Source organism: Lactuca sativa, chromosome 2 (assembly GCF_002870075.4).
Source record: "Lactuca sativa cultivar Salinas chromosome 2, Lsat_Salinas_v11, whole genome shotgun sequence".
Classification (NCBI taxonomy): Eukaryota; Viridiplantae; Streptophyta; class Magnoliopsida; order Asterales; family Asteraceae; genus Lactuca; species Lactuca sativa.
Window position 1 is genome coordinate 104,038,840 of NC_056624.2, and position 16,146 is coordinate 104,054,985.

Below are 16,146 nucleotides of genomic sequence, written 5' to 3' on the forward strand. Positions count from 1 at the left end.
AATGTTTGGATTTGTTAAAAATGCACGATTGGTAAATTTACACAATCTATAAAACTAAAAAAAAAAACATCAGGTGGCTATCCCGACGACTTGTCGTCTTTATAGCTATTCGATTGACAATCGGACCCATGGCGATGGCATGCCGTTGCTATATGTGGTCTCTATATCGTCAACATGTTGTTGCTATAGGTGGTACCTATCCCGACGACATGTCCTCGCCACATGTAATTAATAAAACTTTTTTTTTTTAGAAATCATTCCCACATAATTGGTGACATGTCGTCGGTACAGGGGAACCTATCCCAATGACACCTATGTCGACGACTTTTTTGATCTATCCCGACAGGTTGGTGCCAACGACTCTATGCCAAAGACTCTATGCCGGCGACTTTTTGGTAGGTATACTCCATCTCAACGACTTGTCATCGGTACACGTTCAGAAAATGTCATGGCCACATGGTGTTAATGTTGTAGTGTTACTCCCATTTTACCCTGGCACCCCGATGGGATAACTGATTTTCGTGTATGGCTGAGGGCCTAACGACCCAAAGCGCGTTCAAAACACTTATCTTTTCGAAATTGTCATTCACATTTTAATTTGTTCACCCTGTTTTAGCTCAGGTTCCAAGGAATACATTAACAATTTCCACCTTGAGTTTATTTATCTTAACCATCAAGGATTTCCAAAAGTCATCCCTATGTTACTTTGCCCCGAAGGAACTTACCACCGGCCAACATCTACCATGTTCAAGTCAATAGTGAGTGTTTGCTGTTACAATATTTATACAAAAACCCATCTACAAATTTGAGGGTTATAACCAACATTTGAAGATCAGTTTCTTTTCTTTTTCTTTCTATCTCTTAAGACGAGTTTTGATTTTTTATTCATTTTTTAATTACTATATGCCATTTAAAGTTCTGCTTTGTTGAATGTCAAGAAGATGATAAATAGACAAAAAGTGTCTTACAAAAACTTAAAAACCTATAAGCCCTTCATAATCAGGTTGATCAGTAGTACATCCCCAAAATGGCAATGTTTGTGTTGGTTTCCACCAATCACAGTTCGGTAATTTCATGCTCGTGTTTCACCAACCATGCACTTCACCAACAATGGAAGATCTTTTTATTCAGTAGCGAAGTAACATACACAAGCTACTACATCAACTTCACAAACCATTTAGTTGACAGTATACTCTATAATACAGTTGACAGTATACTCTATAATACACTTCCATTATTAATTAACTTCAAATCTTACATACATCTTTTCATCCGAAAGTGTCTGCAATTCTTTCAGCAAGGCAATAAGCAGTCGACTGAATTGTGATCATGGGATTGACACCAACAGCACTCGGTAGAATACTCCCATCACAAACATAAAGTCCCTCCGCTTCCCAGCTCTCCCCATTCTCATCCACTGCACCTTCCTTCTCACTTTTCCCCATTCTGCAACTCCCCATTTGATGAGCCGAACAATAAATATTCCAATCTTTCACCATTGACATCGGACCCCCAACAGCATCTACTGTCTCCAAGAACTCCTCTATCTCCTTTTCACTTGTCCCTTTGCATTTCAATCTCTGTCCATCGCTTCTTTGAGTACCCACTTCAACAGCTCCTGCTGCAATCAACACCCTTAACGCCTGTCTCAACCCTTTCTTGATGCTTGCATTGTCAAATTTGCTAAATTTATAACCTATCCTTCCTGCTGATGTCACTTTTCCAGATCCTCGGTCTCTCACCAATGAAAATACATGAGCTGTTCGTGAGAATTTCAGCATTCTTTCTTTTAAGTCTTTCCCAGAAATCCATGGACATAAAGCAGCAAAAGATCCAGGCCCTAGTGCTGGGACTTCCAAGATGTACGTCTCATCTGACCCTGGATTATGAACAGATGTCAATATTCCCCCCTCCTGGTTTTTTCCTGTAAGATCCGAGTCATCGCTTTCTGGAAAGTATCCCCATGCCATTGCAACGGGATGCATATGAAGATTCCGGCCAATGTTAGGGTTTTTGAGACCGCTGGATATCATTAAAGGTGGTGTTAAAAGAGACCCACATGCAGAAACTGTGACTTTTGCTTCGATGTGTAATCTTTTAGAGATTTCTTGGTTTAAAACTTGAGCAATTACTCCTACACACTTCTTTCTTCTTTTCTTTCCTTTGTTACTTGTTAAGATAAATTTCTTTGCATTACATCCGGTTATGATCACAGCCCCATGATCAACTGCATCAACCAACCATGTGGAATCGGTTCCCTTTTTATCCCCTGATCTGCAACCATAACAACAAGAACCACAATAATGATTCTTTGATGTGTTTTGTGGGACATCTTCAACTTTTAGACCAAGATTCTGACACCCTTTACGAAGAACTTGATTCTGGAACCCTTCTCTTGTGCATTTTTTAGTAACACCGATTCTTTCACACACTTTGTTCATTGCAGACATATACTCGTGGCTTTCGTATAACTTCATGTTTTCTTCTTCAGCCCATTCTTGAAGCACGGGTTGTGGTGTTCTAATGCAAGCTGACCAGTTGACTGCTGAGCCACCACCTACTGTGGCTCCTGCTTGAATCATTATTTTACCATCAAGGGTAGGAAGTATTCCTCCTGATTCATAGAGTTGATCCAGAGAAGGTCCTTCGAGTTTTGAATAATCTTTTTGAGTAAAGTAGTTTCCTTTTTCAAGAACCACAACTTTCTTGCCGGATTTTGCGAGAATGGCAGCTGCAACACCACCACCACAACCAGAGCCGACTATTACAACATCGCATTTGATTTTGCAAATGTTTTCTTTGAATTCTTCGGTTACATCCAGGCCTTTTTGAAGAAGAGAATGTACAAGAGTTTGATCGTTTTCTTTCATGATTTCCACCATTCCTTTCTGTAAAGGGCGCTCGTTGTGGTCCTCTTTGGGATGTTCTTCGGTGATGTCTATGTGGTAGCCGATGGCTTTCCATGCAGGATTATCTGCTTTCTCACCCACCTATTGGGAACATTCCAAAATTTCCATCAGTTGAAAATTTGTATATTAACTCTTGCTTAGAGTGAAGAGACTTCTTAAATATGTTTAGTCCTAAATAAGTTTTATTTTGTTATCCAGTGATTTCAATATTAGATGGATTAAAATCTTGATTCAGTGGCACAGGATTGGTTCCGGTATTCTGGTATGGTATACTTGTAGAAATAGTGAAGGGTTTAAGAATCACCATGCCGTAGAGTTGGGAGTATCTATTCCGGTATATATGCATGGATTGGGTTTATTGTGGGCATTGGGTTGTTATTCCAGCCAGAGAACACGTTAGAGATAAGAAAAATAAAGAATAATGGAAAAATCACTTTGAACAACACTATATTAGTCTCCATAATCTTGAAAGATTACTTGGCTTAATTGTTTCGTGTAAGTCGAAAAAAAAAGAGAAATAAAAAATTTATCTATGGTCCTTATATAATACTAATAACAACAATAATAATAATAATAATAATAATAATAATAATAATAATAATAATAATAATAATAATAATAATAATAATTAACTTGATGGGCAAGGAAAGAACGCAAAAGATAAATATGACACTAATTTCAAAGATTTCTTTAGAATCAAAGTGATTAATTAAATTACCTTATTTTCGAAGTTTATGTAGTGTTGCCTAAGATGCATCTTACTATTAAGATCTTTCTTCATGCAAAATGATTCGAGTTTTGACCAAACTACAACCACGTGATTCTTTTATCTTGTACTTATTTGAGAATGTTATTATGGGGGTGTAATAAGATTCACGCCATGGGTCTTGCATCTTCACGTGCTAAGGTAAAAATCGGGTGCAACAATTAATCGAAAAGTGAAAGGTCGTATTTTACAGTAGCCATGGAATAATCTATTGTTTTTCATGGATTAATAAAAAAACAATTAAAGTGGATGATATTTGGTTTTAATATAATCAATAAAGAGATTGGAATAAGACCATAAAAAAATGATTAATATGTATGAAAAGTTCTTTAAGAAAAGATTGATAAATGCGAAGACATTAATTAAGGCTAAAGTAATTGATTATGTAGGCTATTTTTTGATCTAGACTTTGGGCTTGGTTTTTGGTTTATAATAATCTTAGAGAGAAGTGGACTAAGAGGCTGATTTTCCTAATTGAAATGATCGTTTCATTCACGATTGAATAATATCTTTCTGTAGGCTTATATATATGATTATTCTTGGAAAAAAATAATAAAACATTGGATGGGCCGAGAATTTTTCTATGATTAAAGTGATGTCTGGTGACGTAAGGTTGGGAAACTAATCGACTAAAATAAAAAATTTATCAAAATTTAATAAGGAACTAGAACGTATGCTAGTTTTCTTTATCTGGTATAGATGGGGAAGAACATTAAGAGAGTTTACAAGGATTTTCTCACCATAATTCTTCAAAGGAATATATTAATGGATATTAAGGGATGGAAAAAGCCCATATGTGTGTCTAGCTAGCTTCGCCGATGATGTGAGACATGAAAAATTCCCGGCCCATGCACTATAATTTTTTCAAGGATTAAAGTGTTATCTATCTGAAAAATTCCCGACCCATACAATACATTGCTCTCTAAGTAACTTATAGAAGCATTGTTGGAATCAGATAGATAACACGTTGCTTAGAGAGCCAGGTGTCGCAACTAGGGTCTCTCCTATAATCCTATTTTTAGAATGTGTGACACATGACGAGCTATCTTTAGGGCTGTCGACTTTATAATCCACATTTTTTGGAAACCTCTTAGGGTCACTACAACTATAAATACATCTCCATTGAGTCGTATTCCACACCTAAAAATCAAGAATCTCCTTTGGTTTCTATGATTTCTCTGACCCTCTGCATTCTTCAAGTTTCCGAGTATTTTTGTTGCGTTAATGATGACCATGGTATGTTGGGAAGAGTTTTTGTTAGGGAGAGTGAAAGTTTGCTTCTTCTCCAAAGTCCTCTTGGTCATCAATACAACCCGTACTTAATAGAACCTATCTTATTCTTTGAACAATCGAAATTTCATATTTCTATTGGATCATCCCTATCTCCGGACCGTGTGGGTAGATGTTGTATGGTAGGACCGGTAGTAATACAATGTGTGGGACAGAGTAAGGGCCATTCTCTGCCTTTAGGAATCGTCGATTCTACCATTGAGCAACTTAAAAACATTTAAGGACACGATTTCAGTGTCAATATTTAACGATCTTCATGTTGTGTTTTATGTCGTTTATTTTAATTCTATGACAATCTTTTTCTACCTTTCTTATATTCATACATGATCACAACGGAACAATTTGATTTCTATAATAAACTTATAAGTAGTTAATAATTATTGGATTTATTATTTTTGATAACTTCACATATAATTGGATATATGTCCTCTTCCCTATTTACTTTCTTTATGTTTATTTATTTTCCAAGTTTTAGAATATTTACTTTGCATTTATCGACATTAAAACCTTTAACGACATGAGTATTTTTTTTTACAACTTTTAGCAGTCAAGGTTTAACAATCTTTAGGTTGGTTTTATGTTTTTTTTGTCTTGTTTTTTTATGGGGAGATTTATTTAGAGTAACCAAAATCGTTTCTCCTAACCGCACAATAAAAAAGTGTGTGGAGTTATTAAAACGTCATATAGTTTAAAGCAAGCTCTTAAGAGTGGCATGCAGGATTTGACACCGATGTAACTACTTTTGGTTTCTTAGCAATCGTGTTGAGAAGTGTATATATTCCAAATACAGAACCATATACATAATTATTATTTATCTATATGTTAATCACTGAAACTCACCTAGAAGAAGTAATTGAGATGGACAAATACCTATCCTTGAACTATAAGATAAAAGATCTAGGAGAAATATATACAATTCTTGGTATCAACGTGAAAGTGATATGTAGTGAGACTTCTCTGAGTGGATTTCATTATATAAAGAAAATTACAATGAAATTTCAAAAATTAAATACTAAGAAAGTCAGCGTTCCTTTTGATTCAAGTGTCTGAAACTTGCTCTTTTTAGTTTCTCAACTAGAATATGCTAGTGCAATTGACCACATGATATATTTCATGCATTGTAGTTAACTGAAACTAAATTCACTACAAGCAAACATAGACAATATATTGTCAATCCAAGAATAGATCACTGGAAGGCAATAATATGCATACTAGGGTAGCCGAAAAGGACACACACTCTTGAGTTGATATACATGACATCTAGAAGAATACTAGAATGGTATTATGATTCTAGTTGGATAGATCACACTAATAATTGGAAATCCTTGAGTGGTTGGAATGATACTCTAGATGGACGAGCTTTTTAGCGGGCATGTAAGAAAAAATGTATAGCTCACTCAACGATAGAGACCAAGCTTATTGCCTTAGTAGAAACATGAAATTAAAAACAATAGATTAGACATCTACTTTTGGATATCCAACTCTAGGGTATTCTAAGGCATCTATTTCCACATATAGCGAAAGCCACGTTGTCTAAAGTATGCAATGTTATGCATAAAAAAAGTCAAGATATGTTGGTCTTTGAGACAATTATGTGACACCTAACTGAATACGGTGTTATCTAAAGTTGTTTATGTCATGAAAAGTAGCCAATTGGAAGATCTACTTACCAAACCTTTCTCAAAGTATTTAGTTAGAACCACCATGAGATTCATTGGTCTAAAATAATAATATAATCATTAGTAATAGAAACGCAACTTGAAATTTGTATGTCAAATTCTCATGTTTAATGGTTAATAATGAAGTTGGTAACAATAGAATGTACTATCAGTAATGATTTATCTATGCGAGGTATGATAGTATGTCATTGTTGAGAACAAGATTGAGTTGAAATTCTTAATAAATTTTAGTGACATATAACAAATAGGATGTTATAAAAATATGCTTGTATGATTTAGAGATGGTGTCACCACACTCGGTGCGAATGCAAAGATGAGAGGTGATGTTTGTGGATGAAACAGAATCTATCTCTTTTTATATGTCTACATTAAACAAGGGTTAAATCTTCATGACATCTATGTAACCTTATTTATATGAGTGAATGGAAACTTTCCAACTTGATGAGGATGCGGTGGAGGGGGGGGGGGGTTGAAAGTTATGAAGGAACTAACAAGTGTGCTACTTTCTTTTTCTCCCATATAAGCAGGGAAGACATTAAGAATGTTTATAAGAATTTTCTCATCTTAAGTATTTACATCATCTAGTAACGGGATGGGCGAAGCGAATAGTGCTGAGGAGGCAAGACGCAAGGTATGCAAACTATGGTGATTTGGACGCACTTTGCACTTTGACCGCGACATCAATCAGTTTGACTAACAAGCTTTTAATTTCAGCAGGGTTTGGGTCAGATCAAGTTGGACCAACCCAGTCAGCGTGTTAATCGCATATTTATTTTATAGATAGACTCATAGATGCTTCGAGATTCATCCAGAAAACGTATTTCTAGGAGAGAAACGGGTCACACCTAGGGTTTTTTCCCTAGCAAACAATTTGTGATACATGACCAACCATGAGAGGAGGTTGTCAGCATTACACTTTGCCTTTTTTGGCATCCTCTTCGGGTTTATGGGATTATAAATATAGCTCTCCTACAGTTGTAGTCCATACCCCAAAAATCAATCATCTACTTTGCTCTCACTTCTCTCTCAATGCCACTATAGTCTTTAAGGTTCATAGTATTTGTTATATGTTTATTGGTTCTTCTATAGATGTTGGAGAGAACCATCATTTTCATTAAATCCTAGGATTTTATGCTAAAACTTATAGCCATTGAAGAACATAAAAACCTTGAAGGACATCAGTCATCTCGTGTCGTGTTCATCAGTCAGGATTCAACTATCTTCAACTTGATTTATGTTTTATGTCTTGTATGGTAATTCGTCCGACAACAATCGGATAATCTACTTTTACCATTTCTTTTATTCATATATCATCACGAAAGATCAACATGGTTTTCTAGACGAAATTTGGTAATTAAGTAGTTATAATTGGATTTATTATTTGCAAAGAATTCACATACAATTCTCAATATTATTTCTTGGCTTGTTTGAATTTATTATTTCTAATAATTTGATATCAGTACACAATACTAATCGTTGAGTTGTTAGTTTGTCAGGTGTTAAATACAACAAAATCATCAACGGAAGAAAACTGAAAAGAAAAAACTTTTTATGGTAGATTGCATGGAACGTTTAACACGTTCTCATACCACTTTGACCCTCATTTGGGTTACATGCAAGAGTTACCATACCTGCTATAGGATGACTACTTTGATATTTAATTATCAAGAAAGCATAAGCAACTGCACGACATTATTGAATCTACTTGGTGGTCTATTTACCCTAAGGGAGGAGGGAGTCATTCCCTCCCAACCCACTGAACCCACTCATATCCGTTTTTGTCTCTCTTTTTTCTTCATCTTTTTCAACCCACAATACACATAAATCTTGTATTTCTCAACCCACTCAATAAAAAAATACAAAACAACTAAGGTACAAGTCTTAAAACACATGGTACAAGAGAAAATAAGAGAGTGATAGTAGAAAGAAAGGATGACATGGGTTAGTGAAACCAATTAAACAACACGCTGAAAAAAGAGTGGTACCGACGGTAACTCTATTGTTAATTAAGATTTTACCTTGATTGTTTTGTATTTTTTTTAATTGAATGGGTTGAAAAAGATAGGGTTTCCGTGTGTTGTGGGTTAAGAAAGATGAATAAAAATGAAAGAGAAAAACTGATGTGGTTGTGGTTGAGTGGGTTCGGAGGAATGACACCCTCCTCCCTAATAGGCCCATGCATCGGTTATAAAACGAGATTGGGTGAAGATTCTGAAGGAGTCGATAAACTTGTCTTTGATTTGAGCAGTGTTTGCATTTACTTCCCTTATATGCAACTTTTCTTATTTTCTGTTACATGTTCTTTCTTTTATTATTAACTCTGTAAATATATATCATTTAATATGTATTAGATGATATTAAGGAGTCCTTACTAGTTGGGAAACTATTCTTATTCTTAGTAGTTTTAGTATTGTGTTCTGATTATTATAAAAAGACATTTAAATGTTAACTTTAATCATTCAACTAAATCATCTTTCTCACCTTTCTCTTTTGAGATTTATCAGTGATTTAACCTTCTCAATAGTGCCATTTCATAGAATTTTTTCCTTCCACTCTATATTGTGTTGTTCGATTGTATTTGTTCAATGTTGATCTTTTTATACATTACCATTCGGCTGTATGCCAAATTTACCTCTAATGTAATGCTTGAAGGTGGGACAGTGTAGGCCAACTCGTGGTTATTAGAAAATTAATCCTTCTGCCGAAATCTAGGTCTAATGGTGAAGGATATTTGCGTTTACTTGTTGAAAAGGTCTCTTTGATTGCTTAGATCATTTAACATGATTATGACAGTGGTAGTTGGAGTATTCAATAGAAAGTTGGCATGTTTCATGTGTACTATAAAAATAACTTAGACAATGTCTTCATCGTCAAATTATTGGTTTTGGCCAATCAAATATGTGGGTCATACTTGTCTCATGCACATTGTTTTACACTTTTACTTAAAATTTATACTAGGCATCTATTTTCTAAGATTATGATCAGAACTTTCTGTTTTTTTTTTTTAAGTCGGGAATAATAGGCAAACAAAGACAAAAATGGAAGAAGAGATCACCTGAGAAAAGAATACCAGAAGGCAGAGAGTCTTGAGGAACACAAACCCGAGTCTGATAGGAGTTAGAAATCTATTATTAAACCACTTCTGCAGAACCTTCTCCCTCTTATGTAAGGGAATTTCTGAAAATTTCTTTACGTATGGCCATTTATGAGATAAACAAAGAGATCCAGAAAGTAAAAAGGTACCCAGTCTGGTGGAAAGAAGTGCTACGACCAATCTCACCACCATTACTGCTTCAAGAAACCCCCTCTTCATCAAATGATGAGCTACCTGTTTCCAATTCCATCACTTTGGTAATTAACAACTAACAATACTAGAATTCGAATCGAAAATATTGAACATTTAGATTGATGTTACCTTCGTTGGTACTGAGTATTGAGAGCCAGAAGCAGTTGAGAATGAACGGATTGATTCTTCTACCTTGTTGCCATTATCATCAAGAGAATTCAAAGGGAGTGGTTGCAGGATGACGTCACATAAGCTGCTCAGAGTCTCCATTTCTGATGAAGAAAAGCTTTTTGTTTGGTACTCTTCGGTTCTCCCACCTCGTAACAGAGGGTGACACTCACCCTCACTCTCGTCACACATCTCTCTGTGTTTGTAAATTATACTATGTTGATTTCAAGTGGAATTGAGGTTGTATATGTTTTGGTATCATATACTATGGTAATATTTATATATTAAAGGTTTTGTTAGGTTCCTCGACGTTGAAATATGGAAAGATGGGCCAGGGTCTCTTGCTGTGTGTATAGTGAAGCGAAAAGCACAATTGTTTAACCGGTAGTAACTTTAATACTAACTTTGTTAATACCATGTAGTCACATGCAAACTTTAAGAATGGTAGATTCCAACAAAAAAAATGTAAAACACTTAGCTCTAGTTGTAACCAAATGATATTAATTACCAAATCAATATTGAAGTCGCTGACTAGAATTATAGTAGTTAAAGAAATGATTTAAGTTAATTCCCGAAGGAATACTTGGTTGATGAAAGCACACCAATTAGAATCAGATGGTTAAAATGTCAACTTTTTTATAAAAGAAATTAAATCAAAACCGAGTTCTAAAAAAGTATTTTGATTCGTTTATTTTGTATAAAAAAATAAGTTGATAAGTTATTCGGCAAACTTTTATTTTGTATGTAATAATAAAACAATCTTATAGAAAACTTATTAAATACGTTAGTAACTAAGCAAGAAGTGACTTATAAAAAATCATTATTTAAATTAATAAGTGCTTATGAAATTGTTTTATCCAAACACTAAAATCGTTATTATTGGTATGAAACCTAAATAAATCAATAAGCACTTCAAATAAGCAATCTCAAACACCCAATTATTTTTTCTACCCATTTCACCTACTAGGGGTGAGCATGGTGCGGCTCGGTGCGGTTTTTTGCCAAAACCAAACCGAAAACCGCAACTTCGTTTTTTTGAAATTTAGAAACCACACCGTTCGGTTTTTTATTGCGGTTTTTTTTTTTTTTTTTTTTTTTTTTTTTTTTTTTTTTTTGCGGTATTTTGTTAGCTTTTATTTTCGGTTTTCATTTTAATCAAACTCAAGTAACTCAGCGAGTTAATTTGGTTCAGATGAGGAGTGCTAATCATTAATCGGAGATTAACCGATACCACCACCTCTTGGTTTGAAATCAAATTACATAACCACTCATCCAACATATTTCTAATGCTTCAATATAATACAAATTTAATATAATATTTATTTCACAAGTACATAAAATAATATCAATTAATGTATTCATAAAAGTGATATTATATCACTAATACTCTTCATATTTGAATGTTAAAAAAAATGTCATAAACATTATTTGCTATTGTAAATACTACTAAATGTATGCTTAAAATATACATTCATCCTTCGATAGATAAGATAGATATTTACATTTATAGAAATTTTAATTGTCATAAGTTCTTGGTTTTTATAAATATCAACACTTAATGTGTGTGTGTGTGTGTGTGTGTGTATATATATATATATATATATATATATATATATATATATATATATATATATATATATATATATATATATATATATATATATATATATATATACGGTGCAGTTCGGTTTTTTGCGGTTTTTGGGAGACTAGAAACCGCACCGCACCGAGTATTTTTGGTTTTTGCAAAACTAAAAACCGCACCATCGGTTTTCAGTTCGGTTTCGGTTTTTCGGTTTTGGTTTATGCGGTTTTTTTTTTTGTTTTTTTTGGTTTACGGTTCGGTTTTTGCTCACCCCTACCACCTACCACTCTACGATGATGACAAATAGAATAAAAATTTATTAACTTTATTAAATTTGACAAGTGTCACAATCCAAAGTGTAGAAAGAACTTAAGAGAAAAAAAATAGGATGATATTCGATTTCTCTTTTCATAATAGATTTAATCAAGGGCAGAGTCACCCTAGGACCAGGGTAGGCCTAGGCCCACCCTCACATTTTCAATTTTTTTTGCTTTTCGAAATAAATATAATACTTATTGATATATGTTATTTTTTCTCTGTGACTTGGTATTCTCTGATTTTTCATTAATTAGTGGTTATGTTATATATATATATATATATATATATATATATATATATATATATATATATATATATATATATATGAGTATGATCAATTGAGAACACCAAAAAGGTTTAGAACGCAAGAACACATCTGATCCATATAAATATTCAAATCAAAGGTTATTATCAAACGAGTAATTTATGTTAATTCTAAAACTATTTGTAGTAAAGTGTAACTTTTAAAATGGCATACGGGTATAACAGTAAATGAAATTTAGGTCAATCCTATAATTTCTCATTGCCACTCTTATTTCCAATTACGTATCCCTCTTCATCTCTCTCTCTCTCTCTCTCTCTCTCTCTCTCTCTCTCTCCCTAGGGTTGAATCAGTTCACCGCCTCCATCATTTGCACCTTCGATTTTCGTATATATTAGGAGTCTTAAATCTTAATTCAAAAGAAAAATAACAGTTCACCTGTTCACCAAGCAAACATAATACGATCGTGTACAAACAGATCGCCGAGATAACCAAGTCAACCATGTCTTCTTCGTTTGATGATTCAGTCGCCGATCCAGTTCACCTTTCCGATTATGGTTTCGTAGTTGAAGACTCTCCGGTTTTGGTTACCGAGGAGGAGCAGGTATTTAATTATCCGTCCCCGACGCCGATTTTAGTTTATGGTGGAGGATTATCGCCCGATCAGCCCGAAATTTCATCGTTTAACGAAAATGGAACGCCCTTCGAAGGTGAGTATATGGCATTAGATGGATCGATTCTGCCCCCACTGTCGGAGATGCAGCCTGAGGAGGGTTTTGCACTCAAAGAATGGAGGAGGTTAGGGCTTTATCATTTTTATTAATTATTTATGTTTTTCTTTAATTACACAAGCTTATGGATTAATTTCATCGGTTAATTTTCTCATTCTATTGTCATTTTATGCTTTGATCGGTTATACGCTTTTGAGTTTTAGGCAGGAGAATCAATTAGCTTTTGTAGTATTATTCAGAGAATCAGTTGACATTTAACTCTGATTATATCTGTTACCTATTCTGACTATAATTGATATCAAGTTCATTGAATGATTAGTCTCGATCTGACTCATTGACAACCCTAATCTAACGGTAATCTGATATGTTGTATGAATTTTGAATCGGAACCCTAACATGTTTCTCATGACAGAGAAAATGCATTGCGTTTAGAAGAGAAGGAGAAGATAGAGAAAGAGTTGCTAAACCAAATCATTGATGAAGCAGATGATTAGAACTATGTTTTTAGATAAAAAATCAGTTGTAATCTTATATGAGTTCAATGTTAAATGTCTCATTTGTAGTTAAAATCAATGAATAGAAGTATATTATAAATGCATGATTTCATACCTTAATGATTTATGTTTTGAACAGGTGTAATTTAGAGCTTGATGTTTCTAATAAGGATAATCGTAAACAATGGAAATTGATAGCATGATATAGGGCATCCCTCTTCGTTTCTATATGTATGATAGCAACAAGAAAATATAAAGAAAAAAAACAATGTTGTAGTAATTCATCTATGATTCACATTATATTCTTATATGAATATAACTACTGAAAATATAGAAATTTAGACGTTTTTTGTATTCTTGTAAATGTATTCATGTATGATTAGAGTTGTATTCATTTATGATTGTTATAAAACGCATATTTATTTGCAACGAAATGGTGAATTCTTAAATATTTTTTGATATCAATTCATAAACAAAAAAAAAAGACAAATCGATGACATTTTTAGTTATGAATATGACACTATTTGATAAAATTAAATTACAAAATTAGTTAACTGTTATATATTTTTAATCGATTGTATACTCAATAAATTCGTTTGATATTTATTCCTTTATGGACAATAATCACGTAAAACAATATAAAATCATTTTAAATTGATAACTTTTTTCTCTTTCATTAATGATGTAAAGAAAATGAAAAAAAAATTATTTTCTTGGTAACAGTCAATTAGAATCCCAAAAATTTAGGAAAATATCATTTAATTAAAAGACAAGTTTACCTATATGCCCTTATCTATTGATTGGTTCAGAACTGTTCTCGCGTTCTCAACCTTTTATGTGTTCTCATTTGATCCTTTCCCTCTCTCTCTCTCTCTCTCTCTATATATATATATATATATATATATATATATATATATATATATATATATATATATATATATATATATATATATATATATATATACCCATTAAATCCAAGGGAGAAGCCAAAAATTCTTTTTAGGGTGGTCCTCATAAATTTTAATATATAAGCCAAAAATTCTTTTTAGGGTGGTCCTCATAAATTTTAATATATATATATATTAAAATTTATGAGGACCACCCTAAATTTTTTTTTGGCTTCTCCCTTGGATTTAATGGGTTGGTTGTTAAGCTCGATGAGCCACAGGGACAGAAATTGTTACAAAACTATGTGTTAGGGATCAAAATTGCAACAAAACTACACATTAGGTAGCATCCATGCAGCAAAACTAAAGCTTTTACCCATTCCACCCAGACATGTTCCGTCAAAGCCTTATGATAAACAGTAAAATATATACAATTTGAGTAAAAAAGAGTTTACGTCATTTTTGTCATTTAATTTTTGGTTTTTTACTTATTTAGTCACTTAACTCTTTTTAAGTTTTAAAATGTTTGGTTTAGTTACTTAACTTTTGGATTTGTGCTCATTTAGTCACCTAACTTGTAAAATTGTGTTCATTTAGTCATTAAATTTTAACATAAAGCTATAAATAAGCATAATTTTACAGTTATGTGACTAAATAAACATAATTTTAAAAGTTTGGTAACTAAATGAGCATAAAGTCAAAAGTTCGCTGACCTTTAAAAACTTAAAATGAGTTACGTGGCCAAATGAACACAAACTCAAAAGTTAAGTGACTAAAAATGATATAAACTCAAGAAAAACTTAATAAGTAGTCTTTAAGCATATAGTTGCCATTTGCATTGTATAGGAAGTTCATGAAAAAAACATAAATTAACATCAAAATGATACCTAAAGTAATTAAATTTTTTACTAAGTAAAGAACAAAGCAAAAGAATGTTGATAAGATTTTGTAAATTGATGGGATCACCAAGAATCAAGATCCTAAATGCCAAAATTAGGGCGAACGGAAGTCCTTTGCCCATATGTACTGCTTGTCAACTTTACTATAATTGACTTGGCTGGTTTCTCAAATATACTAGCGTTTCAACCACATGGATGTTGTAAGTTTGTTTAATTTAAAGCCAGAATGCTGAAAAAAAAAGGACAGATAACATTTGCTTTGTATTCGAGCTAAAGTACAACATATACATGTGATGGTAAATTCATTAAAGGTATTCAGAAAGTGGGCAAGTATATATATACACTAATTTATAATCCGTGATAACCACGGTTATAAAATTAATTAAATTTTCGTATTAAAAAATCAAAATTATTAATCAATTATTTTAAATAAATTATTACTTAAGAGATATTTTTTTAGTTATATAAAATTATAATCGTTGATTTAAATAATACGTGGAGTTATATCATTTTATAATTTATATTAATTTAATTTTATTTTTTAATCTAATGTTATTAATTTAATATAATTAAAGGAAGAAGTTTTAAAATTTGAAATTTAAAATAAAGAATCAATTATTAATTTAATAAAATTAGAGTGGGAAATTTAAATTTTGAAATTTAAAATTAATAATTAATAGGTTGATAAATAGCATGATAAATGATATATAACATTAATCAGGGGTTCTAATTGTATCACACTTGTCAATATGAGATTAAACCTATTCTTTTATTAAAATAGGGATATTCAACCATATCCCATCACCTCCTAATGTCTACAAGACATGTATTAAATGCATTTTAATTGCAGGTCCAGTGATAATAAAGATGAC

General features: G+C 32.7%; 2 protein-coding genes across 2 annotated transcripts; one reads left to right on the forward strand and one right to left on the reverse strand.

Annotated features, from left to right (window-relative positions):
• Window positions 1–1,100: 1,100 nt before the first annotated feature.
• LOC111886301 (long-chain-alcohol oxidase FAO1) lies at window positions 1,101–10,362 on the reverse strand. Its single transcript, XM_023882538.3, has 3 exons — window positions 10,060–10,362; window positions 9,700–9,972; window positions 1,101–2,990 (listed from the first exon to the last, which is right to left on the reverse strand). The coding sequence occupies exons 1-3, from the start codon at window positions 10,288–10,290 to the stop codon at window positions 1,269–1,271; spliced, it is 2,226 nt and encodes a 741-aa protein (XP_023738306.1). The 5' UTR covers window positions 10,291–10,362; the 3' UTR covers window positions 1,101–1,268.
• Window positions 10,363–12,765: 2,403 nt separating this feature from the next.
• LOC122196598 (clathrin light chain 2) lies at window positions 12,766–13,488 on the forward strand. Its single transcript, XM_042899695.1, has 2 exons — window positions 12,766–13,061; window positions 13,407–13,488. Exons 1-2 carry the CDS (start codon window positions 12,766–12,768, stop codon window positions 13,486–13,488), a joined length of 378 nt encoding a protein of 125 aa, XP_042755629.1.
• The last annotated feature ends 2,658 nt before the right edge of the window (window positions 13,489–16,146 follow it).